Source organism: Pinus tabuliformis, chromosome 6, assembly GCF_031772625.1.
Source record: "Pinus tabuliformis cultivar Carrire ecotype Pingquan chromosome 6, CPIR1, whole genome shotgun sequence".
In the NCBI taxonomy this organism is placed as follows: Eukaryota; Viridiplantae; Streptophyta; class Pinopsida; order Pinales; family Pinaceae; genus Pinus; species Pinus tabuliformis.
This window is the reverse complement of record NC_142292.1, coordinates 1,160,204,743-1,160,231,322: the sequence shown is the minus strand read 5'-3', so window position 1 is coordinate 1,160,231,322 and position 26,580 is coordinate 1,160,204,743. Positions and strand designations below refer to the sequence as shown.

At 40.9% G+C, this 26,580-nt stretch overlaps 1 protein-coding gene across 11 annotated transcripts in view; it reads left to right on the top strand.

Annotated features, from left to right (window-relative positions):
* LOC149262923 (uncharacterized) overlaps nucleotides 1-26,580 on the top strand; it is a 302,883-nt gene that overhangs the window by 115,303 nt on the left and 161,000 nt on the right. For all 11 annotated transcript variants that reach the window (XM_089425435.1, XM_089425464.1, XM_089425465.1 and 8 more), the window contains exon 5: nucleotides 21,418-21,602. In XM_089425435.1, coding sequence (XP_089281561.1) covers nucleotides 21,418-21,602 — 185 coding nt within the window. The remainder of the gene's footprint in view (nucleotides 1-21,417; nucleotides 21,603-26,580) is intronic.

Here is a 26,580-nt window from a genome sequence, read left to right as displayed (position 1 = left end):
GCTGGGGTTGCAGAGTAGTTTTGTGCTGAGGAGTTGCCGGAAGGATTTTCCGGGGTTTTAGCCAGGAGATTTTTCTCAAACTATGAGGTATAGCTGCTAAGGAAATTCTCTGTTGGGTAGGCTAGTTTTGGCACCCAGATTGTACTCTGATATTGCTTAATAAGAAAACCCTCAGATAGTTGCACCAGTTTTCCCGCATTGGGTTTTGCCGAGGACATTGGTCCAAAAATAATGGTGTCATGTGGTGTGTTTGTTCTTGTTTCTTTTAGTAGCTGATTTGTAATATGTTGAGCATGCACTGGAGTTTATTTTCAGTATTTACTTCGTAAATAACTTGTTAAAGAAAAATAACAAGTAGGTAGGAATAAATCAGAAAAATTGAATGATGGGTTTCTAGACTAAGGAAACTTAGAAACTTCAACATTGAAAAGGTTGCTGGGTTTTCCCCCCAAGAGGGTTTTCCAAGGGTAAATCTTGTGTTCTCTTTGTGCATTGTGATCTCTACTATGCTACTGTTTTATATGGTTGAATTTCTGAAGTGTAATTGCTTAATGATATACTGGAAAAGTTAAAAGAAGATCAACATCATTAGAAGTAATTATTAGTTTTTAGAAATATTGTGCTTGTATGTATTGCACTTGAAAAATCAACATGGTATCAGGCCTTTGTTGAAGAAAGGGACATTGAGATCACTCTTGAAGAAACCTACATTGAGATCACTATTGTTGAGACCTTCTTGATTGTTGATCTACATCCATGGCTTCCTCTATGAAGTCAGAGAACAAGTTAGAAGGGGCTTCAAATTTCAGAGCTTGGAAAACTAGGATTGATCTTATTCTTGCAAAGAACAAAGTTTTGGATATTGTGAAGGGCAAGATTGAAGAACCATCAGATGATGCAGGAAAAGCTAAGTTCAAGGAGGATGACATCACTGCCATGAGCCTTATTGTGGATTCCATTAGAGATCATTTGATCCCCTATATCTCAAAGCTTGAAACTTCAAAGAAGATGTATGATGCCCTAACTAATCTATATACAGTCAACAACATTGGTCAAGTCATGAGTTTGAAGAATGAGCTTCGTGATGTGAGGATGACAAATGATGACACTGTGGCCTCATATTTCGTAAGAATCTCTCAACTAAGAGACCAACTTCAAGCAATTGATGAAATCATCTCTGAGAAGGAACTTGTGACTATAGCACTTAATGGACTACCTAGATCATGGGATGCATTTGTAGCTGGTATAAGTAGCAGGAAGGAAGTTCCCTCTTTTGAAGAACTATGGACCTCTTGTGCTCAAGAAGAATCAAGACTTATATCAAGAGATAGAAAGGAAGAAGACTCTCAAGCATTTGCAACACATTTCAAGAAGAAGAATGGAGGAAAGAAGAAGTTTGGTTTCCAAAACAGAAATACAAAAAGAAGACTTGCTCCACAAGGAAGAAAGTTATGTCAAAAGTTCAATTTTTTCGTTGTCACAGATTTGGTCACTATATGAGCCAATGCCCTGAAGGAGCGAATGATAGAAAGAGAAAAGGTAAACAACATGCTTTAACAACAGACATTGATGAACATCCAAATAAATCCAAAGGTGACAAAGATTTCTTTTATTTTTCTGCTCTAACAGGTTCTATTGTGGATGGCATTGATATATGGTTGGTGGATAGTGGTGCTTCAAGACATATGACAAGAGGTCATGGCAATCTCACTAGCATGATGGAAAGAAGATTATCACAAAGGGTAGAGCTTGGAGACAACCACAACTATTCAGTCAAAGGAATTGGTAAGACATTCTTTGATCTGGAATCTGGTAATAATGTTCATCTTAGCAATGTTCTATATGTGCCAAGTTTAAGAAAGAATTTAGTCTCTATTTCATGTTTGGAAGTTAAAGGAGATAGAGTAGCATTTGTTGATGGCAAAGTGCTTGTATGGCCCAAGGGCTCTAGTATAAATGATGTTAGAGTTATTGAAATTTGTGAATGAAGATTGTATAGACTCTTGGGTCAACCAACTCAAGCTTTAGTTCATGATGAAATCAATAGATGTGAACTATGGTGTCATGTCCCCATTTTTATTCTTCTTCATATTACAACCAAGGTGGATTTCCAGGACAGGCGATGGCCAGGTCAGTGGAGTTGGTTTATGTCATCAGGGGTCCCGATGGAGTTTTTATGGGATTTGATGGCATTCGCTTGGCATATTCTATTATCAGCACAGTTTGCCTTTCGTTCTGTTGCATTTCGACAACTTTCAAAAATCAACATTATTATTGGGCATAACTTAATTAACTATGCACAAGGTGGCATTTTGGGGAGATTAATTGATGGAATACCTCAGTGTAATAGCTCGTTGGAACCGGAACGAGAAGATCTACATGATGGGACTTTTGGATGGGAGTTTCAGTGACCTGAGGAGACATGGTGGCCAATTTACCCTTTTCCCGCATTAAAAAGAATATTTTAATTAAAATAAAAGAGGGAAAAGTGCTCCATAATTAAAATAATAATAAAATTGAATATTCTAGAGGGGTCCATCAGATCTATAAAAGAGGAGGAGGAGGCCATTGGAGGATATCTTGGAGTTGATATTTTTTCTTGTATGTGAGGGCGAGAACATGGTTCTCTACTCCATTGGTAGCTCTAGGATGAAAACCCTCGGGTGATATAGAGAGATTGGGCGAGCACCCATCTTCCCTTGGTGAATCCATCCAGGGTTCACATGTTGCAGTGTATTGATTTTTCAGTTTGTTTGGAGGGTGATTTGCGGCAATATTGTAGATCTATTTGAGGCCAACTTTTCATCTCAGCCACATGGGTTGTTTGTGCATGTAAAACCCTAGCTTGCCTAATATAATAAAGCTGAGAATTTTATTGTTCAGTGTGTTATGGATTGTAGTGCTCTGTTGTCTTTAATTTTACATGGCAATCTTCTGTTAAATGCACAATTAGTTTTTATGTGAAGTATCTGTTCCAAATTTTCTGCATTTGGGACATTACAATGGTATCAGAGCTTTGGTCTTGGCTTAGCCGATGGGATTTCAGTTGTGAGGATTTCAATTCCAATTGCAGACTGTTCGAGGGTTTTAATTTTAATTTTTTAAGGTACCAAATTCTATTTTCCGAAGAAATTTGCCTGAGGTGTTAACAGTTCTACAAAATCTTGTTGCAAATGCTACACAAATCTTCTTGGGTTTTGTTGCCCACTTAATAATCATCCGACAAATTGGAAACGAAGCCGTGGGGTTATTTTTTTCTCAAAGGGCCATGGAGTTACTGTCCAATTTTTTTAAAGACCACAGAGAAAAACTATTCAGAAGCCGGTTGAATGCTTGGAGGAACGAATTGCAGGCCGTGTAGAGCCGAGGGCATCATTTTCTGGGCGTAATTGTTATTGCCAAATTCTGGGCCAAATTGGCCATTCCTTGCAGCTCGAATATTTCCTATAGAAGATGGGAATTGTTTTAATTAATTGGAGTCCCTGTGCGTTGCATGCTGTTACAGTTGTAACCAGTCAACGACGCAATTGGAGCGGCTCGGTTGGTGGGCAGTTTCCATGCATAGAGACCAACACGTAATGAAGGAGCTAGTCGCATTCTTGCTGTTACTCACGAACGACCAATAGCATTTCCCACAGGATGAATTAAAGAGTGCATTGGCATAGTAGATCAATGCAGAGGAGGGTATGGTGGTCCTGCATTATGAAGATTGGGGGAGTAAACAACATGCCTGAATAGAATTCTGGTCTGTAACGACTGTATCAGCAATAGGTGATTCCCCTTGGTCATGAGACTTGTTTGTAGTCTATTCTAATCAAGCCTGTAGCCTTTGACAGTTGAACTGAGCTAATCGAACTGCATTGTTCTTAAGCTGGACAGATTTCAATTTGCAAATTACGTGGGCCAATTACACAGTGTATGCAAGGCTTTGGGGCGAAGAGCATGGAAGTTGAATCTAATCGCAGTGGTAGCGGCGGTGTTGGGACGTTGAGCTGCCGCCCTCTTGTGTTGACTAAATGATGCTACCGTCGACATTGTGCAAATGAAATGTAGAATGTACTCAATCAACGAGGATGGTTACAACGCGTCCTAGAGTTGATGAGAGCTAGCGATTGCATATTGGGTTGGATGCTACGCGAATGATAATATATCCCTACACAGTGGGGAAAGTGTGACTGCAGACCTGGTAGAGTAGTTTGAAGTGCGTGACTGCAGAATACGATGGGATTTGGGTTTTCGGTTATGCGCAAATCTTGTATAGTTACTGTGCGAGTATGCTGTGCATTAACAAGGAGTCAAAATGCGTTGAATAATGCTCTTGGAGGTGGATGAAGAATGAAGTGATCCTGTACGTGGTCAAGTTAGATTGAGCAGTGATTTCTCAGAGCTGTGCGATTTGCTGTGTAGTATAATATGACTATGCAAATGGAAAATTAATGAGGCTGTCCGAGTGTGGTGATTTGTGTTTCAAACTGTGATTAATGTGACAGTTTGAAGCACACAGATGTTGTAACAAAGGGATCAAGTGTACCAGAACAGGCTGATCAGAGTTGTTTTGGGCTTGAAGGGGCTGTATTGCTCGTATTGGACAGGCCAGAGACTTGCATCATTTGCGTTAAGGAGATGTCCTGTCAACAATAGTATAAGCAGAGTCCACAGTGGCACGAATTAGGTTCCTCTTGTATTTCCTGTTATGCATTTCCTAACATATTTAGAGTGGAATTATATCATGTCAGTGCATCAATGTCCTTATCAATTTTCTGAAAGTATGGTATGGCTGTTATAAGGCATTTTTATCATCACTGTGTATGTTATTGGGAATAAAAACTCAGAAAGTCACCCTCAACACTCCCTATACAAACTGCTTATATGAATATGACTTTGAACCTGAACATTGTTGGAAATAATACTGAGAGGGGGGGTGAATCAGTATTATCTGATTAATCAAACTTTTTAAATGCTCAGAAACATATACGCTACTTCAGTTAAGTGAACCAGCGTGTACACGCTACTGTGACGAAGTAAAACAGCGTATAGGAAGAAAACTCACAATTTAGTTAGCTTATTCTTCAATTAAGTGCATCAGGACATTATTCATCACATTAACAGTAAACATGTGCAGTAAAACAGAACAGATAAAAAGCCACACACATGAACACCAAGATATAAGGTGGAAACCCAATGTGGGTGAAAACCACCTGCTGCAAGTTGTCTCTATCTTTCTTTAATATGAAACTTCAGTTTACAATCTTTTGTACTGGTGCAGCCTTATACCAGTACGCAGGCTACAACCTGCAGAAGGCTTCAACCTTCTCTCGTTCTCCAAACTTCCTTGGAAGGGAGCTCCAACCCCCTTTGCTCTTGTACTAGCCAAGATACTAGTACGTAGGTGCTGACCTACAATCTTCCTTCTTTCAGATATCACTTTTCATACATTTTCAGACTTGGATATTCCTGAAGCACAACATTACAATCTGAAGACCACAAATCATTCAATTTCCACAACAGATCATTGAAGCATAAAACAACCAAACTTTGAATCACTGAACCACTGAACCCTGTCAATCACCAGTTACCAGAACACAGAGCAGACTACAGAACTCTGCAATAACAGTCAGACCCCACTGTAAACCCAAAATCAAGCTTCAAAAGATATACGCTACTTCAATGAGCAAAACCCGCGTATACACGCTCTTTTACCGAAGCCAACCTGCGTACAGATCTAAAAATAAACTTTCTCAATTTGCAGCTGTACCAGACATTAGTTAGATCCAAAACGTAACATTGCGACAATATGCAGATCTAGAAATACGCATAATCAACCATATCATGATAGTGCATTTCAAACCATTAGATCCCGATCTATCCTTAGATCTAGTCTTCCATCAACCGATGTGATCTCTCCTTGGCTTAGATCAAGCAACCCAGAACCTGCATATCAGATCTCTTTCTCTCTTAGATATTCAAGCCTTGTCGAAAGATGATTTTGCCTAATGATCTTCTTCTCCTTATATAGTCTTAGGCCTAGCTCAATACCAAGAGCCAAAACCATAGTAACACAATACCATCAACTTCAAAACTAGGGATCGACACGCCCGTCGAGACACAATGGTCCGAAATCATAGGCACAACTTTCAAGGACTAACCACCATGGACCAAAGGAACCTTTCCACATACACGCGCTTTTTATGAATCGAACTTGCGTGTACACGCGACTTGGGCTTAACGAAACGGCGTGTATGAGCTTCCTTGGTATGCTGTACTGAGATCTGTCTTCTGATTAAGTTGCCATCACCTGTACCAACCTCTGAGCACCTGTACCATCCTCTGAGTGAGTTGCCATCAAGGACAACACTTGAATCATAATGCCAACAATCTCCCCCTTTGGACTTGATGGCAACCATCACACCAAGTCACTCTCCCCCTTTGACATCAAGGGCAAAGGGCTGTGCTCCCCCTGAGGACATGCTGATATCTCTGTTTGGCTGTGCTGACTTGTGCTCCCCCTGACCGAAGGCCAGATCTGCAAAAGATGTTCTTCAACAAGAACCAAGCCTTATACACCATAAGGGACCTTCCTATCACCAAAAGACTCAATACATACATCCATACTCCCTACCAAGAGGGGACATAACAGAAACAACCAATTATATTACAGCATTCATCCCAGGCATAGTGGGGAAACCAACAAAGGCCGTTACATGACCTTGATACCATAAAAGAGATATGACAAGAGAGATACATGACATAGAGACAACAGATCTAGACCAAGACTTAGGAAAGACACCAGCAGCATCTGATTAAACATCTTGTTAGATCAGCAACCAGAATTTCTTTCTGAGCTCCTTCTCCTGAAACCAACAACCAAAACATCTGAATGCCAACAATGCTTTATGAGACTTTTGAGCTGCTCCCCCTGAACCTGTGCCTGTTGCACTCCCTGAAACTGTGCCTGAAGAATTCTGACATTCCTATTGCTGTTCAGAACTTCAGAGTTTTCCCTTGCTGTTCAGAACTTCATATACGCGTTTTATCCTGTACAAAACAGCGTATGTACGCGGATATTCTTTCTGCAACAAGCGTCCAGCATACACGCGACTTACCCAGCATGAATCCGCGTGTATACGCACATATCTCTTCCGTAACCTGCGTATACCAACTTTTCTGGAGAACAAACAAACTTCAACAACAGGATGAAGCATCAACTACTCCCAGCTTTTGTCTGAGATATTCAAAAGTTTCCCTGGGCAGTGGTTTTGTGAGAATATCAGCAACTTGCTCTTTAGAAGGAACATACTCCAACTTGACCTTCTGCTCAAGCACTTGTTCCCGAAGAAAATGGTACTTGATTGGTATGTGCTTGGTCTTTGAGTGCATGACAGGATTCTTTGAAATGCTGATTGCACTTGTATTATCACATAAGATAGAGACAGGTGGAGTGCAAGTGATTTGAAAGTCCTGCAAGGTCTGCATCATCCAAAGAAGTTGTGTGCAACAAGATGCTGCAGCCACATATTCTGCTTCAGCTGTAGATAAGGCAATCGAACTTTGTTTCTTGCTGAACCAAGATACTAATCTGGAACCCATGAAGAAAGCACCTCCACTTGTGCTTTTCCTATCATCCACACTTCCAGCCCAATCTGCATCTGTGTAAGCATGAAGAGTGAGATCAGTATTTCTAGGATACCATAAGCCATAGTTTTGGGTCCCTTGAAGATATTTGAAGATTCTTTTGACTGCCTGAAGATGAGTTTCCTTTGGGTTGGCTTGAAATCTTCCAACCATTCCTACTGCATGTGTAATATCTGGTCGAGTACCTGTCAAATAAAGCAAACTCCCAATCATGGATCTATAAGTGGGTTGGTGGACTGCTGCTGATTCATCATTTGCACTGAGGCTGCATCCTGTAACCATGGGTGTACATACTGGCTTTGACTCTTCCATGCCATACTTCTTCAAGATCTGCTTGAGGTATTTGGTTTGAGACAAGAAGATACCTCCTTCACTTTGTTGGATTTGCAATCCAAGAAAATATGTCAATTCTCCAAGAAGTGACATTTCGAATTCTTTCTGCATAACCACGGCAAAGTTTTGACTCATGGTCTCTTCATTGCTGCCAAAAATAATATCATCTACATAAACAACAAGAATTAGCAATTTGTTATTTTCAACTTTTATATAGAGATTGCTATCTGCTGATCCTTTTGAAAAGCCTTGTTGGTGAAGATATTTGTCCAACCGATAGTACCAAGCCCTTGGAGCTTGTTTGAGCCCATAGAGTGCCTTTTTCAATCTGCATACAAGGTTTGGATCATTTCCAAGAATGAACCCATCTGGCTGCTCAATATATACTTCTTCTTCTAAGTCTCCATTCAGGAAGGCTGATTTTACGTCCATTTGAAATACCTTGAAGTTTTGAAAGCTTGAGAGAGCAAGGAACATTCGGATGGCCTCTAGTCTTGCCACAGGAGCAAAGGTCTCTTCAAAATCTATTCCTTCTTGCTGTGCATACCCTTTACAAACAAGTCTGGCCTTGTTTCTAATTACTTCTCCATTTTCATTTAACTTATTCTTGAAGACCCATTTTGTTCCTATTACATTCTTATCTTTTGGTCTAGGAACTAATTCCCAAGTGTTGTTCCTTTCGATTTGCTCAAGTTCTTCATCCATTGCTTTGACCCAACATTCATCTTTGCATGCTTCTTTCACATTTTGTGGTTCAATGGAGGAGAGTAGAGCCAAGTAGCTTGAAGCTTCTGCAAGTGTCCTTCTTGTTTGTACTCCTGCTTCTTTCTGCCCCACAATCTGAGTTTCTGGATGATTCTTTTGGACATATCTGGATGGAGTCTTCTCTTCTATTCTTGTCTGCTCCACTGGTTCTTCTTGAGATTCTTCTTCTTCTTGAGGTTCTTCTTCTTCATCATTTCGCCTTTGAGAGTAACCTTCATCTTCTTCAATGTCTTCATGATGAACTTGCCTAGGAATATATCCCTTCTCATCAACCACTATATCAATACTGTCAACAATTCTGCCAAGTCTTTTATTGTAGCACTTGTATGCTTTGCTATGTGGAGAATAACCAAGAAGAATGCCCTCATCTGCTCTAGGTTCAAGTTTGCCAAGTTGCTCATCAGTGTTCTTAATATAACATTTGCTCCCAAAGATTTTGAAATGCTTCACGGAAGGAGTTTTACCACTCCAAAGCTCATGAGGTGTTTGAGTGCTGTTTACTCGGACATTTGTTTTGTTAAGAATGATAACAGCAGCATGTGCAGCTTCACCCCAGAAGGTTGCAGGAGTACCTGATTCATCGAGCATAGCACGAGCCATTTGTTGGATAGTTCTGTTCATTCTTTCCACAACCCCATTTTGCTGAGGAGTTCTAGCTGTAGAGAATTCTCTTCTTATCCCATGTTCATCGCAGAAATCGAAAAATTCATTTGATGTGAACTCCCCACCTCTGTCAGATCTGAGGCACTTAATTTTGTGTCCTGATTCATTTTCAGCCAATGCTTTGAAGGATTTGAATTTTTCGAATGCTTCATCTTTGTGCTTCATAAGCCCTAACCAAACAAACCTTGAGAAATCATCAATGAATAATATCAGATATTCTTCTCCTCGAGGTGTCCTTTTCCTAAATGGACCACATACATCTGTATGGACTAGCTCAAGAGGCAAGCTAGCTGATCCTTCCTTCTCTGGAAAGTTAGTTCTGGTTTGCTTTCCAAACTGACAAGATTTGCATATGGTGTTGTCTGGAATTTTGATATCTGGGAGATCGCGAACTGCCTGATATTTGCATGCTTTCCTTATTTGTGAGAAGCTTAGATGTCCCAACCTTCGATGCCATAACCAGTGCTCTTCATCCTTGCTAAGATAGCATTGTTGTTGTCCTTCTTCAAATATGTACAGATTATTTGGAGTTCTTTTGCCTTTGAGAACTGTTTTACCTGTATCAAGATCACGAACAAGACATCCATTCGATCTGAAAATAACTTCGGTTTTTTGATCACACATCTGGCTGACACTTAGAAGATTATGCTTCAATCCATCAACATACAAAACATTTCCAGCCTTAACCTTTTCTTTCAAAGGAGCAATACCTTTTCCTTTTATAGTTGCAGGAGTATCATTTCCAAAAGAAACTTTCTTTCCCTTTTCTAAAGTAGAATAAGATTCGAGTTTTTCTTTATCACCTGTCATATGTTTCGAACATCCACTGTCAATGTACCATAGATTTTCCTGTCCTTCTGCATAAAACGCTATCCCACATCTTTCTGTCTGAGGTTCTTTTATTCTCCATTTTTTGGTGCTCGTGGCTTGTTCCTTTTTCTCCTGAAACCTGCTCCTGCATTCAGACTCTTTATGACCAAAATTATTGCAAATAGAACATTCAACTTCATTTTCAAGAACTGAAAAGTTGTTATAGGTCCTCTTTGTAATCCCTGTCATACTTCTTTGTTTTTGAGCTTCCCTAGTCATGATTGTTTTATATGCAACACATTGAGCTGCTTTGTGACCAAAGTTATGGCAAGAAAAGCATTGTCCATTGAAGAAGCTTCTGCGGTTATTGAATCTACCAGCCAACTGATTGTAATTTCTATTTTCATCTATTCTTGTGCCAAACTGAGAAGATTTTACCTGTGGTTGGTTGTAGCTTTTGTTCACCCTTAAGAAGGATTGTCCCTGATAGTTTCTGTTTGTAATTCGTCCCTGCTTTACCTGATTATCTTCATTGTTCTTCTGCTCATTTCTTCTTGCTGCATCAAGATAACTTTTTGAGGTGGATGCTTGAGAGGTTTCTCCATTATAGCCCAAACCTGTCTTGTTTAGAGGAGACCGCTGCACATTGATAATCTCATCCAAAGTTTCAGATCCTTTGACAAACTTAAGATTAATAGTTTTTGTTTTCTCAATTTCTTTTCTGAGACCAACAATTTCACCTTCTAGTTTTTCAAGATGTTTTTCCTTTTCATCAATTTGAAATTGCAAAGTATCAATGATCACACTCTTTTCTTCTATGCATCTCTTGAGTCTAGTAATTTCATTATAGAGATTATCCACATCTACAGCATCCTCATAATCATCATCTTCAAATGCCATTAATAGCTTATATTTATTACCTTGTTCATCTTCATCACTGTTTGATAAGCCATCACTATCTTCATGGGTGTAGTAGCTTTTCTTATTTGCACTTTGTTTCTTATTCCATCTAGCAGGTTCTTTTCCTTTATCCTTATTAGGACATTTTGCAGCATAATGACCTACTCTTCCACAACCAAAGCATTTGAAAGGTAGCTTACCTCTGAACCTTCCAGCACCCCTTTGAAGATTTCTGACAAAGTTTGATTCTTCTTCCTCTTCTTCTGGAACATGGCCTGCTTCATAGTAATCTTCTTTTCTTGATGCCTTAAAAGCAGCTTCCCTTCTGTCTGATGGACCTCCCTTTCTCATTTCATAAGCAGTTAGAATTCCATGTAGCTGAGACATAGTGAGAACTTTGAGATTTTCCTTTTCTTCTATTGCAGATACTTTAGATTCAAACTTGGGGGATAATGATCTTAGAATCTTTTGAACTACTATAGTCTCTTTTATTTCTTCACCCAGATTTTTCATACAATTAACAATCTCATCTACCCGAAGAAAATAATTAGCCACACTTTCATCATTATACATCTTGAGGGTCTCATATTGAATCCTGAGAGTTTGAAGTTTAGCTTGCTTTACCTGTTCATCTCCTTCATAGCTAGTGATCATTTTGTCCCATATCTCTTTTGCTGATTTGAAGTGCATGACCTTCATGAATTCTGTTTGAGATATACTTCCTAATAGAGTACTGACTGCTTTTGCATTTGTTTCATATGCCTTTTTCTCAGCTGGATCTGTAGGAGTAGCTGAAGGAAAAACATAGCCTGTTTCTACAATGTCCCAAACTTCTGTACCAAGAGATTGAAGATATGCAGTAACTCTTACCTTCCAATAATTGAAATTTGTTCCATCAAAAACCGGTGGCCTGATTGATGCTTCTTTCTCGTAGTTGCTCATGATGAATGATCTTCCTTCAAGCGATCAAGCTTCTCTGAAGGACCTGCTCTGATACCAATTGTTGGAAATAATACTGAGAGGGGGGGTGAATCAGTATTATCTGATTAATCAAACTTTTTAAATGCTCAGAAACATATACGCTACTTCAGTTAAGTGAACCAGCGTGTACACGCTACTGTGACGAAGTAAAACAGCGTATAGGAAGAAAACTCACAATTTAGTTAGCTTATTCTTCAATTAAGTGCATCAGGACATTATTCATCACATTAACAGTAAACATGTGCAGTAAAACAGAACAGATAAAAAGCCACACACATGAACACCAAGATATAAGGTGGAAACCCAATGTGGGTGAAAACCACCTGCTGCAAGTTGTCTCTATCTTTCTTTAATATGAAACTTCAGTTTACAATCTTTTGTACTGGTGCAGCCTTATACCAGTACGCAGGCTACAACCTGCAGAAGGCTTCAACCTTCTCTCGTTCTCCAAACTTCCTTGGAAGGGAGCTCCAACCCCCTTTGCTCTTGTACTAGCCAAGATACTAGTACGTAGGTGCTGACCTACAATCTTCCTTCTTTCAGATATCACTTTTCATACATTTTCAGACTTGGATATTCCTGAAGCACAACATTACAATCTGAAGACCACAAATCATTCAATTTCCACAACAGATCATTGAAGCATAAAACAACCAAACTTTGAATCACTGAACCACTGAACCCTGTCAATCACCAGTTACCAGAACACAGAGCAGACTACAGAACTCTGCAATAACAGTCAGACCCCACTGTAAACCCAAAATCAAGCTTCAAAAGATATACGCTACTTCAATGAGCAAAACCCGCGTATACACGCTCTTTTACCGAAGCCAACCTGCGTACAGATCTAAAAATAAACTTTCTCAATTTGCAGCTGTACCAGACATTAGTTAGATCCAAAACGTAACATTGCGACAATATGCAGATCTAGAAATACGCATAATCAACCATATCATGATAGTGCATTTCAAACCATTAGATCCCGATCTATCCTTAGATCTAGTCTTCCATCAACCGATGTGATCTCTCCTTGGCTTAGATCAAGCAACCCAGAACCTGCATATCAGATCTCTTTCTCTCTTAGATATTCAAGCCTTGTCGAAAGATGATTTTGCCTAATGATCTTCTTCTCCTTATATAGTCTTAGGCCTAGCTCAATACCAAGAGCCAAAACCATAGTAACACAATACCATCAACTTCAAAACTAGGGATCGACACGCCCGTCGAGACACAATGGTCCGAAATCATAGGCACAACTTTCAAGGACTAACCACCATGGACCAACGGAACCTTTCCACATACACGCGCTTTTTATGAATCGAACTTGCGTGTACACGCGACTTGGGCTTAACGAAACGGCGTGTATGAGCTTCCTTGGTATGCTGTACTGAGATCTGTCTTCTGATTAAGTTGCCATCACCTGTACCAACCTCTGAGCACCTGTACCATCCTCTGAGTGAGTTGCCATCAAGGACAACACTTGAATCATAATGCCAACAAACATATGATTCATAACTCAGAAATCTTCATGGGTAAACGAAGTTGGGCACCGTATGACATTATTGAGAGGGTTTGGTAAATTGTTTTAGTCACTATTGTATGGAGTCCGTGAGCTAGGGTGTGAGCTGGAATTACTTACCTTTGCTGTCAATATTGGTCTTTTGCCTTATATGTTGTGTATCAAGTCACATATTGCCTATCCATAGATCATTGTCTAAACAGACTTAGCAGAAAAGTGGGTGTGCCAGAATTTGTCGAGTGCTTGTTTGCAATATTTAATCACTTGATACAAGATGTCTGTTCTTTGGTTATTAAGGACTTCTTTTCTGGTATTTAATAACAAATATGGGGGCCACTAGCATGGACTTGTGGTACCTCCCCCCCCAGATAGGGATCTGCCAACCTTTCTCATTGATGTGCAGTTAAGGGATGCCTCACTTTCTTGATGAAACCTCTTATATTTTTATCAATGCATTCATTGGTTTTCCTGAATAAAATGTTAGCTACTTTTGCATTAAGTAGTTTTTCATGAATAACAAGGCCTCTAAGAGTTTGTGATTACATTTTCCTTCTTAATGTGACTTGGATTGGTTATTTACTTACATGATTTAGATATCTTCTTCATACCATATATGCTTCAGATATCTGCTAGATAATAGATTTGTTCAAACAGCTGCTTGAATTCTCTCTACTTAGACTTCAATTTGAGTTCCATCTAGCTATTGTCAACCACAGGTTAATGCTGTTTAGCTAATTTCTATAAGCTTCTCATATCGCACCTGGCCTAAATTGAGGCATAGATCAAATTCACGTGGGAATAACTTGACTCATAGCTCATTTTCCCTCTAATCACATTTAACCTATTCAAGATTACTCTTATTCAGATAGAAGACCAGATCAAATTCCAGAGGCTGCTGTAAACTCAAACCATGTTTGAGGATGAGGAAGGAGTATAGTTGTAATGTCCCAAATCAGAAACTTTTGGAACAAGCACTTCATATAAAACTCGCATGCATTTACCAGAAGATTGCCATGTAAAACCCAAACCATAAATCTATAAATTGCACAAATCTCATTAAAGATCACAACATGAGGAACAATGAGAAATGAAGCAACAAAATCTAGCTTTATTATAGAAATATATGCTAGTACAATAGCTGGTAATGGCCCTCCAAGATATATAATAATACTGAAACCGACCTCCAAACTGAACATAAGATCAATCACTACACCTGTGGATTCTGAATGAATCCACCAAGGGGAGATGGGTGCTCGCCCAATCTCTCTATATCACCCGAGGGTTTTCGTCTTCGGGCTACCAATAGAGTAAAAAACCGGGTTCTCAACCTCTCATACAAGAAACAATATCAAAACCAAGATGTCTTCCAATGGTCTCCTCCTCTTTTATAGATTTGATGGACTCCTCTAGAACCTTCTATTTTATTATTATTTTACTCATGGAGCACCTTTCCCTCTTTTATTTCAATTAAAATATTTTTTTTAATGCGGGAAAGGGGTAAATTGGCCACCACGTCTTAGGGTATTGAAACTCATATCTAACCATCGCATTCTGTAGATCTTCTCGTTCCGGTTCCAACGAGCTATTACGCTGAGGTGTTCCATCGAATAATCTGCCTGGAATGCCGCCTCAAGCATAATTAATTAAGTTATGCCCAATAATAACGTTGATTTTTGAAAGTTGTCGGAATGAAAGGCAAACTGTGCGGATGATGGAATGTGCCAAGCGAATGTCATCAAATCCCATAAAAAGTCCTCAACACTCCATCGAGACCCCTGATGACATAAACTTGCTCCACTGACCTGGTCATCCCCTGCCATAGAAATCCACCCTGGTTGTACTATGAAGAAGAATAAAAATGGGGACATGACAGTCCTCCCGCCCCAAGATTGCTTGCCCTCAAGCAATCCAAATCTGTGACCAATCTGGTGGCCCAACGCGACTGAGACCCAATGCCCGGATCCCATACTAACCACTGGCCTACGTCATGCCTCCAAGATATTGAAATGACTGGATCCTCCAATACCTGGATCCCATCTCCATCTCTGACTTAACTTGCTACTAGTAGATCCACCTGGATCCCAATACTACCAAGAAGGAGCATCGATGCTCCATGGCTCGTGCTGTGCTATAGCTTCGGCTGTGAACGTTGCCTCACCAACTGCGTACCAACTCATCACCTCTCTCCAGTCCACCCCCTGACTCAATCCACCGCCAATCCGGCTCTCCTGATGCCGGGATGGAATGTTGGAGAGTCGTCGACCTGTATCCCACTGCCAACTGGAGCATGTAGTCTCTGACATGTCTGGGGGTCCCCGCTCTACTACACCCCTGACTAAGGATATCACACCATCAAAAGGATACCAACTCACGATCTCTCGCCAATCCATCCTGTGGGAAGGATCGGATGCATAGGCATTCGTATAGGTGATAAGTCCCCTATGCTACACTGTGCCCCACTCATGCAACCTTGCCTGGTTAGTCGACAATATCCATCGAGAAAGCCCTGCTTCTCTTCTTGTAATGATTACAAGTAGCCAAACTGTGTTGCAAGCCCTATCTATGGACTCCTAGAGAGGGCTGTTCCCTAAAAGTCCTGCAACTCTGCCAGCTTCATGTGCATCTACCCGCGCCTCATCAGTGGGTTGGCCCAAAGATGGATGCACCACCATCTCCAATAGCTCCTGCCATCTACTAGCCTCCTGCCAAACCATCCTGTTAATCTCCAACACCTCCTGAGGACAAATGTCTGCAAGTACTGTCTCCGTGCAAGCTGCCTGTACATCTGTCTACTCCACTCCAATGGCTGGCTCCAAGGGTGTTTGCTTATCCTCCATCATGGGCTCAACATGAGCCACTAGCTGACTCTCCAACACTGGCCCATCCTGCACACTATGTGTGTCATCTGTCTCATGCTCCTCTATGTGCTCTCTATGCTGAATCATCAGTCGCTCATCTACTCCCGGATCTCCTTCCCTCATGGGAACAATCAGTTGCTCGCCATACTCCTCTACCACACATGGATGCACATCTGGGCTACTGTCATCAACTCCACATGACTGCTCGTGCTTCTTTGAGGTATCATCGTATGAACCCATGGACTCGTCGAAAGAAGAATCCTCACCCTGAAAGTTAGAAAGAATCTCCTCCTTCTCTACCTCTATCAGCTCCCCAACATCATTCAAGCATGAGTGGTTAGGTCCCCAAGGTCCTTTGCAAATGAAGCAGAGACCCCTCCTCCTTAACTCATTCTTGCTACATGATCCACCAAACCTGAGCAGCTCCTCCCTAGTCAACTGTCTCCTGAACAACCCAATGTTTTGCTCAACCAACCTTTCGGCCAGTTCATTAGCAACAGGGGAAACCAGCTGTTCTCTCCTCTAAATGATCAACAATCTAGCCTGCAACTCCCTGCTAACAACATCACGATCTCCCATAAATGAAGACAAAATGGATAGCATGTTTGCTTTGACCGTGTCAGAGTGATGTCTCTTAATGTTAAAGAAACATTGGAACATTTGATGGATCAAGTCATCACACCCCAAATCAAGCGTGATGTCATAATATTTAACCAAGGCCATGGCTTCTAGAATCTCAACCTTCTTCCCAAAAGTAGGACCCTCACTGTTATCCAAATCCTAAAAGGTCTCTACTATCAATCTGAAAAATCCCCTCATAATATCATCATTGTAAGGGGGTATAGGTGCGGTCAGCCTCATGATGTTACTAAGACAAGATGCAACTGGAAGTTTGACCCCTTCACAAGGGTACTCCATGAACTTGGGTTGTATTAGTGCAAACATGGCTGGTTTTAGAGCCCAACTTAGTTTCTTCCCCTATGATTGACCAACCTTGGAAAGAAGAGAATCTAGTTCGTCCAGTTTGAAAAGAGCTTTCACTGTGACCCTCATGTGTTTCAAATCTGTCCCAAGTGCAAAGATTTTGTGTCCTACGTCCGACGCCTTCTGCAAATCCTTTGGCTGCTCTTATTGAAGAATGGCATGGAACCCTCTTGAGAAAGGTTTGTTGATTGTTGCTGCTGATTTATTAAGGGAATTTATGAGGGTTTGATCCATGTTTTACTTCAATCTGCTTCGACTGACCTCTCCTGACTTATAACATAGCCATACAATGATGAGGTAGCTCAAGACTCAGACTCATTTAAGATTTGACAACATAAATATAACATACTTCTTTTTATGCAGCAACTCGCTTCAAGTACATCAACAAGACATTTCACATAGACTCATCACACAAGATACTGGCAGTATGTTACTTTCTGTAACATAAACCTTGCCTTCATATAATAGCTACACTATGGCCTGACACTGCTGAGCAACACTAGTGCTCACTGTTTATGAGACTTGACAATAGAATTAATACAAATCACACATTCAGTCTCTCAACATTATATGGTCAACGCATAAGATCTCTGCCATTAAAGACACCCTGCAACAGCATACAGATCAATAATATCTCTACTTAATATATCAAACAACCCTTCAAGCACCAGCTTCACCGAATACTACAACCATCAAGCCACTTGTATCTTGAATAAATAACCCAGAAATAAATGCACATTTCAATATGCAGTCTCTCACAATCATATAAATATAAGGCACAAAATTTATAGAGGAACCTGGGTATGGAGAACAGTAGATTCTTTCTGCCTGGGTACTTGAGTTTCTGCCTTTGTATAACAATCCCAGTAGGCTCTTTCACCCTCTTGGAGCAGCTTCAACTACAGGGCATATACGCCCCTCCTTCCTCACTCAATCCTGGCCATAAAAATATGAGTACAACCATCCTCTTTAGGTTTGGTCTTGACTGTTATGGAAATGAAGGGATATACACAGCGCAGAGAAGGAGCTCATCCCTCAATGGTAATGAACTTGGTTGCTCTTTACATAAAAGACCGCTCAGCCAGAAAAACCAGAGCAACTTATTTCTACTTCCTTTATGTAGTACGACTCCCCAACAAGGATATGTGCTCAAATCTATTTTGCATACCTTTCCCATCAATGGTCCATAAATCGTTTTATTCAGTGACGCCCGATTGCACGATTTAGCTCTCAGCAGCAATCCTGGGATTTTAATTCAGCGATGTCTTGATGAATAGAGCGATTACTCATCTCTTGCCCGGGTTTGACCATCAAATTTATTGACTGCCACGTTGACCACTCTTCAGCGTGCCCAATGCTGGTCATCAGTAATGCAACCTATTGAGCACAATCCACAACTTTCTTGGCCCTAAGGTCAATGCTCGATTCTTCAAACAACTCGAAGCTGATCGAAGATTGTTGACAGTTGCAAAATGGCTTCCGGATTGGCACTGCGGTTGCAAAAATTGGCCAAGCTATAGTAGATATGACTTGCTGGGCAAAGGTCATGTTAGAACAATGGTATTTGACCTTTGCTTTCGGCGCTCTGATTCGACCAACTATAATTTTGCCTCAAAATAAAAATAATAGCCACAACCCTTTTTATAATTCTGACTTTAAAAATGTGCCACAACCCCTTTTAATAAGATTCCACAACCCAAACCTTTGGCTCAATGTGATTTCGGTCACCCAAATATAAATCGAGCCTGTACTTTACGAATTTGATACTCAGTTCCTATAATTTGACAAGGTAATATTCGGCCTTCACTGGATAATGTTCTCGGCCCCAAACGAGGAATGCTCCCAGCCTGTCGCAGTTGATGAACACACTTTGGAAAATCATGAATTTCGGCCTTTGGTAGATAAGAATCACACCCTCAGCGATAATTTCTTGGCTCCTCAACAAATTTGCATGCCCAAACAAAACTGTGTCCTTGTCTTTGAAAATATTAGATGACTTTCATAAATCTATCCTTTTAATTTAATATGGCTTCTCCCTTTGGGTACTTGGATGGATGCCCTTTGAAAATTTGATCATTTATAAACTTTGGATCTTGAGAAAAAATTTGAATTATGCGACCCTTTTAATGAAAATTGTTCACGGCTTCACTAAATGATTTAGACAACTAGATCAAATTTGTCGTACAGATATTATGCAAGCAACATTTTCACAAAGCGAATTTGTTGATTACTTAAAAAAATTCGATGATTTGATAACTCAATCAACACAAATTGTCTCCAACAACGATCTAGCTTTCCCAACAAGGATATATCTTCTGCAATTAGCTTTGACAATTCGGCAAGTAAACCCTCATGCTGTTAGGATGCACAATTCTAATACCACTGTAATGTCCCAAATTAGAAATTTTTGGAACAAACACTTCATATAAAACTCGCATGCATTTACCAGAAGATTGCCATGCAAAAACCAAACCATAAATCTATAAATTGCACAAAATCTCATTAAAGCTCATGAGGAACAATGAGAAATGCAGCAACAAAATCCAACTTTTTATAGAAATATATGCTAATACAATAGCTGGGAATGGCCCTCCAAGATATATAATAACACTGAAACCGGCCTCCAAACTAAACATGAAATCAATCACTACACCTGTGGATTCTGAATGAATCCACCAAGGGGAGATCGGTGCTCGCCCAATCTCTCTATATCACCCGAGAGTTTTCATCTTGGGGCTACCAATGGAGTAGAGAACCAGGTTCTCAACCTCTCATACAAGAAACGATATCAAAACAAAGATGTCCTCCAATGGTCTCCTCCTCATCTTTTATAGATTTGATGGACTCCTCTAGAACCTTCTATTTTATTATTATTTTGATCATGGAGCACCTTTCCCTCTTTTATTTCAATTAAAATATTCTTTCTAATGCGGGAAATGGGTAAATTGGCCACCACGTCTCCTTAGGTTACTAAAACTCATATCTAACCATCACATCTTGTAGATCTTCTCATTCCGGTTCCTATGAGCTATTACACTGAGGTGTTCCATCAATTAATCTCCCCGGAATGCCACCTCAAGCATAATTAATTAAGTTATGGCATATGCCCAATAATAACGCTGATTTTTGAAAGTTGTCGGAATGTGACGGAATGAAAGGGAAACTGTGCGGATGATGGAATGTGCCAAGCGAATGTCATCAAATCCCATAAAAACTCCTCAACACTCCATCGAGACCCTTGATGACATAAACCTGCTCCACTGACTTGACCATCCCGTGCCCTGGAAATCCACCTTGGCTGTACTATGAAGAAGAATAAAAATGGGGACATGACAGTAGTAGAACTAGTTGATGCTTATAAGCCTTATTGGGTCTACACAACCATCAGTGCATGCTCATGAGATTTAGCACCAAACAAGTGTTGACCATCCGTTGCCAATATACAATGATCTTATAAGGTCTTACATTCTAGTATTCTACAAAATAGTTGGAGTGCTTGTTGCATCCTATATCTTCAAACTGTAAACCAAAACAAAAACACCATCTTTACCCTCTTTCATTCAAAAGGCTTCAGATATGACAGCTCAATCCCTTGTTGAATGGTGTATCACAGATATTCCATAGGTCATTGTTTTCAGCCTCATGATGGGATACATCATATCAGGCGAATGAAATCAAGAAAGCATAGAGCAACTTTCATTGAATCAATTGAATCAGTGATAGCTCCATGCGTAATTTTCCTTTTCAGCATGAGTTCATAGTTTGTCTTAGGTTGGTGTAGCTATAAGAAATATGAGATATTTATGGGCTAATATCTGACATCATTTTTGCATAGGCTTCTACTAATGTATGGATATCAAAATTATCCAATTCTTTATTTACATTTTTGTGCATTTTTATTTTCAAGATGTTATTTACTAGTGTCCACAATAATGCCTTTTGATGCCCCCTTTATTGTGTGTTTGGTTGCAGTTGATGGAGGCCGCCCTATGATTCAGTATTTGCAATTACAAGACTTTGTTCCAGAAGAAAATGTCATTTGGGTTGAAACCATTGCTGGTTTGGCTGATGCTTCATGCCATTTTTCTAATACTAATATAGTTGGAATAGATTGTGAATGGAGACCCAATTACATAAAAGAGGAGAAGACAAGCAAGGTGATCTTTCTTTAATGGTTTTCAGAAAGTCACCATTTTCCTGTCCCGAGGACTATATTGTGGTCCTCATTTTGAGAGTTCATTATGGGTTATTGATTGCGATTTCTTTTTCCTGATGATTTGATCCTTCTAGCACCCTCACATGAGGGGCCTACAGAGACAAATTGACACATTGTCCAACTTTTGTGATCTTTAACAATTAATAATGGTTGAAATGTGTTCTATTTAACTATTGGATTACTATTTCTACTTTAGAAGAGAACATAATGAGATATTGATGCTTTATTTCATGAAATCTTGTTTCATGATGCGACATGTCCTCAAGCTGTTGATCATCAAGGGATACAACTCCATTGGCCTCCTTGAGAGATAGTGTTTTCATAACCATTTCCATGGTATTTCATCCATGATATGTGCCTCTTGGACACAATCATCAGATTTGTTACTGATTAATTAGCAGTGTTGCTAAGGTCTTGGCAATCTGCTAGATTGTCACACGTAGGGTAGGGATCTACTGTCACCTTGACCAAAGGCCCTGCTATCTAGCCCTAACACCCTCTCAACAACCAAGGGAAGAGTCCCTAAATTACCCCCAACAACTCTGGTACAAACTAGTGCCTTATGTGGAGTCAAATGGGTTGAGGTGTTCACATTGTACCTGCTACCTAGCTGTAAAATTGTCACTGTAGTAGCATAATTTTAAACAGAAAATATCAGTAATCAAAACTCAAGAAACATATCGCACACAACCTATGGATTTTGGTCTACTCTGAAAATCCTAACCAGAGATGGTGTTATCTTTCGGTTTAGATGTTCACTTAGGGAGATACAACTCAGACTGTAAAGTCTACATAAAACCAGGAACAACAATTTATTTAGACTGTTGCAGCCACCCTACAAATGTCAAAACACTCCTAGAAGGTTAGTTTAGGGGGTGGACAGATTAGAGGGTTAATGTAGAGGCCTTTTGGGCCTCCCCTCTGTTGGAATTTCTAAGTCTATCCATCAGAAATTCTTCCTGTACTATCTGATTTATTTCTTCCTACTTGTTCATTTACTTAACAAGTTATTTACCATGTAAATACTGAAAATAAATACAAGTACAATATCAACACATACATATCATCAACTGAAAGAAACAAGAACACAAGTGACACAGTTGTTTTTTGGACTAATGTCCCCGAAAAACCCAATGCGGGAAAACCGGTGCAGCTATCAGAGGGTTTTATTATTAAGCAGTTTCAGAATACAATTTGGGTGCTAGAAATGGCTCACCCAACAGAGAATGCCCTTGGCAGTAGTACCTCTCAGTCGGAAACAGATATCAGCCCCAATCTGCCCCATGAAATCTCCCAGCGTCAGCCTCTAGGGTCTACGTCAGCCTCTCTGGCCTAGCGTCAACCGCTGGAGCCTCTGCGTCTCCCACGTTGGCCCTCCTCAGGCTCTGCGCAACTCCTAGCTGCCTCTGCTTGGCCTTTGGCTTGCTCTGCGTCAACCCTCTCTTGGCTTCTGCGTTGATGCTCCCGGTACTATCTCTGTCTCTCTGCTATTGTATTCACTGCCCCTCAGCTGCAACTCTGATCACTCCTTCGATTTCTTCAGCAAGCCCTGCCCCAGAAAATCGAATTCTTTATCAACTCAGTGTGTTCTCCAACTGACCCTCAAGCCTCTTCTTATACTTTTCTCGTTGATGATTCAACGGCTGAGATTAAGTCCGTAATCAATGGCTAAGATTAGATCTGGCTTGATCCATGACTTTTGGACCATTCTAACTCAGTTTTATATTAATTCACATTAATATTTTATTTTCCCTAAGTTTAGACTTAGGGACTCTATTAAAAATATTAATTATTTTAATATCTCCCAAACTGGTTAGATTTTGCCCAAACCATTTCTAGGTCTTTGAGATCTCATGTGCTTTAGCCTCTCCACCAATTTTTGTGGCTAGAGCACATTCGATGCTACCCCAAATCAACACTCCCTCTTAGCGAGGATTGTGCTCTAGTAATACTTCTCACTCAGTATCACCCTGATCATTTGGCATCGCTTCCTGTGCTAATGCTAGCACTGCTGCCCAACACCCTCTGCACTACTGCATCATGTACTGCCACCCATGGCGCTGCCACTGCCACTGCTGCATCTGTATGGCAACTCCCTCTGCATCCATGCTGCTGCCCATGGCCTTGCCACTGCCACTGCTACATCTGTATTGCATCCCCTCTCATCATGCTGCATCGTGCTGCCCATAGCACTGCCACTGTTAACTGTTGCACTGAAACTCAGTTATTGAGAAGTAAGTAACTAATCTCCCAACTCTGACATCTCTGTCAAGCTAGAAACACTCCCAATGCTGAAGCTCCCTCTGTTACTGACACATGCTCCCTCTTTGACCTCTGCGTTGCTGCAACAATTCCAAGCATCTTGTACTGCTGCATCACGGTGTCTCGGGACTCCTGCACTATAGCCCTCTCTGATGCTCCATTTGCGTCCATCTCTACCGACATTCGTCTGTCCTGCTACTCCTCTTTGGGGCTCTCGTAGCAAGGTATAATCCAAGAGGTTGGGTACCTTGAGGATCCTGCCCCTCATCACCTGTAGTCTATTTGTCTACAACTCGATGTCTCCCCACCTCTTCTCTCGAGGTGCATGAGCATTCATGGCACAGTTGTTATCAGTCTCCACTTCCTTCTCCTCCTTAGCTGACGCAGCAAATTTTCACATGGTATTAGAGCAAGGTCTAGGCAAGATGGAAGCAAAGAAAAAGGGCATGGAGAGCAATAGGGATCAAAATATTTCCGAATTTTCTTCCAGGCTGGAAGAGGAGTTTGTTGGCTTATCAAGTTCCACATCAGTCAAGGATTGGTACATTGGTAGCAGGGCTTCAGCTCATATGACTAGAGAACGAGAATATTTCTCGAGCTATCAGGAGGAATAGATGAACTTCTAAATCACAATGGATAACATGATGAAATGCACCCCAGTAGGAAAAGGAACTGTTATATTCCAGACAACAGCAGGAGATAGTCTTCGGGCCACGAATGTATTGCATGTGCCCGGTATGGGAATGAATTTGATTTTTGTCTCAATTACAAGATAAGGGATATGATGTATACTTCATTGGTAATAGAGTATATGTCAAGCATCCAAAGTGGAAAAAGAGGGCCTAGATTAGAACTCGAAGCAACAGATTATACAAGTTGCAACTCAAGTCTCCGATGGCACTGATGTTGAAGTTTCTTACTTTACTTAGTTTAGAAACCCTTCATGCACTTTTTTTGATTTATTCCTACCTAGTTATTTTTCTTTAACAAGTTATTTACAAAGTAAATATTGAAAATAAACACCAGTGCATGCTCAACATATTACAGATCAACAACTAAAAGAAACAAGAACAAACACACCACATGACACCATTATTTTTGGACCAATGTCCCCGGAAAAACCCAATGCGGGAAAACCGATGCAACTATCTGAGGGTTTTCTTATTATGCAATATCAGAGTACAATTTGGGTGCCGAAACTAGCCTACCCAACAGAGAATTTCCTTAGCACAAAACTGCTCTGCAACCCCAGCGTCTGCCCAAGCGGGATTGCTTCAGCCCCTCTCTGTCTCACGCTGACCCTGTGTCAGCCCTAGGAGGCCTTGCGTTAGCTTTGGGAGCCTCTGCGTTAGTTGCACTGGCCCTTCTAGTGCTCTGCGCAACACTTGGCTACCTCTGTGTGGTCCTGCATGAGCCCTTGTTGGCTCTGCGTCACCCTCCTTGGCTGCTGCGCTGCTCTCCCAGCACAATCTTTGCCTTCTCTGTTTCTATGTATTCAGTGCCCCTCAGTGTCTCTCCCGATCACTGATTCTATCTCTTAGAAAACCCCGCTCTAGAGTATAGAATGACTGATCATTTGGTGTGTGCTCCAAGTGACCCTCAAGCCTCCTCTTATACTTTTCCTGTTGACATATCAACGGTTGAGATTAAGTCCCTAATCAACGGCTAAGATTAGATTTGGCTTGATCCATGACTTTTGGACTATTCTAACACAGATTCATATTAATACACATTAATATTTTATTTTCTCTAAGTTTAGACTTAGGGACTCCATTAAAAATATTAATTATTTTAATATCTCTTGATCTGTTTAGAATTTGCCCAAACCCTTTCTGGGTATTGGAGATTTCATGTGCCCCAACCTCTCCACCAAATTTCGTGGCTAGAGCACATCTGATGCTACCCCAAATCAACATTCCCTCTTAGCGAGGACCGTGCTCTAGCAATACTTCTCATTGAGTATTACTCTGATCATCTGGCATCGGTACCTATGCTGATGCTAGGCCTCCCTGCCCACCATCCTCTACACTGCTGCCTACTGTACTGCTGCCCATGGTTCTGCCACTGCTGCATCTGTACGACAACTCCCTCTGCATCTGTGTTGCTGGTGGTCCTTTCTCCCAACACTGCATCTGCACTGCACCTCCTCTCATCATGTTGCATCGTGCTGCCCACCGCTGCACTGCAACTCAGTTACTGAGAAGTAAGTAACTGATCCTCCAACTTACCTCCCTGTTGGGCTAGAAACATCCACTGATGCTGAAGCTCCCTCTACTGCTGACAAGTGCTCCCTCTTTGACCTCTGCGCTGCTACAACAACTCCCTGCATCTTGCACCATTGCACCTCTCTATGCCTTCCTGCACTAGTGCAACACTCCTGTGCCTCTCGCACTGCTGCAACCTGCTAGCTCTGCGCTGTCTTGGGACTCCTGCACTGTAGCTCTCTCTGCTGCTCCATCCGCATCTGTCTCTACCCACCCAGCCAGTCCTGCTACTCCTTGTCGGGGCTCTTGTAGCAAGGTCTAATCCAAGAGGCTGGGTACCTCAAGGATCCTACCCCTCATCACTTGTAGTCCGCCTGACTACAGCTCGATGTCTCCCCACTTCCGCTTAAGTGGTGCGTGTGCACTCATGGAACAATCATCATTTGTCAAAAC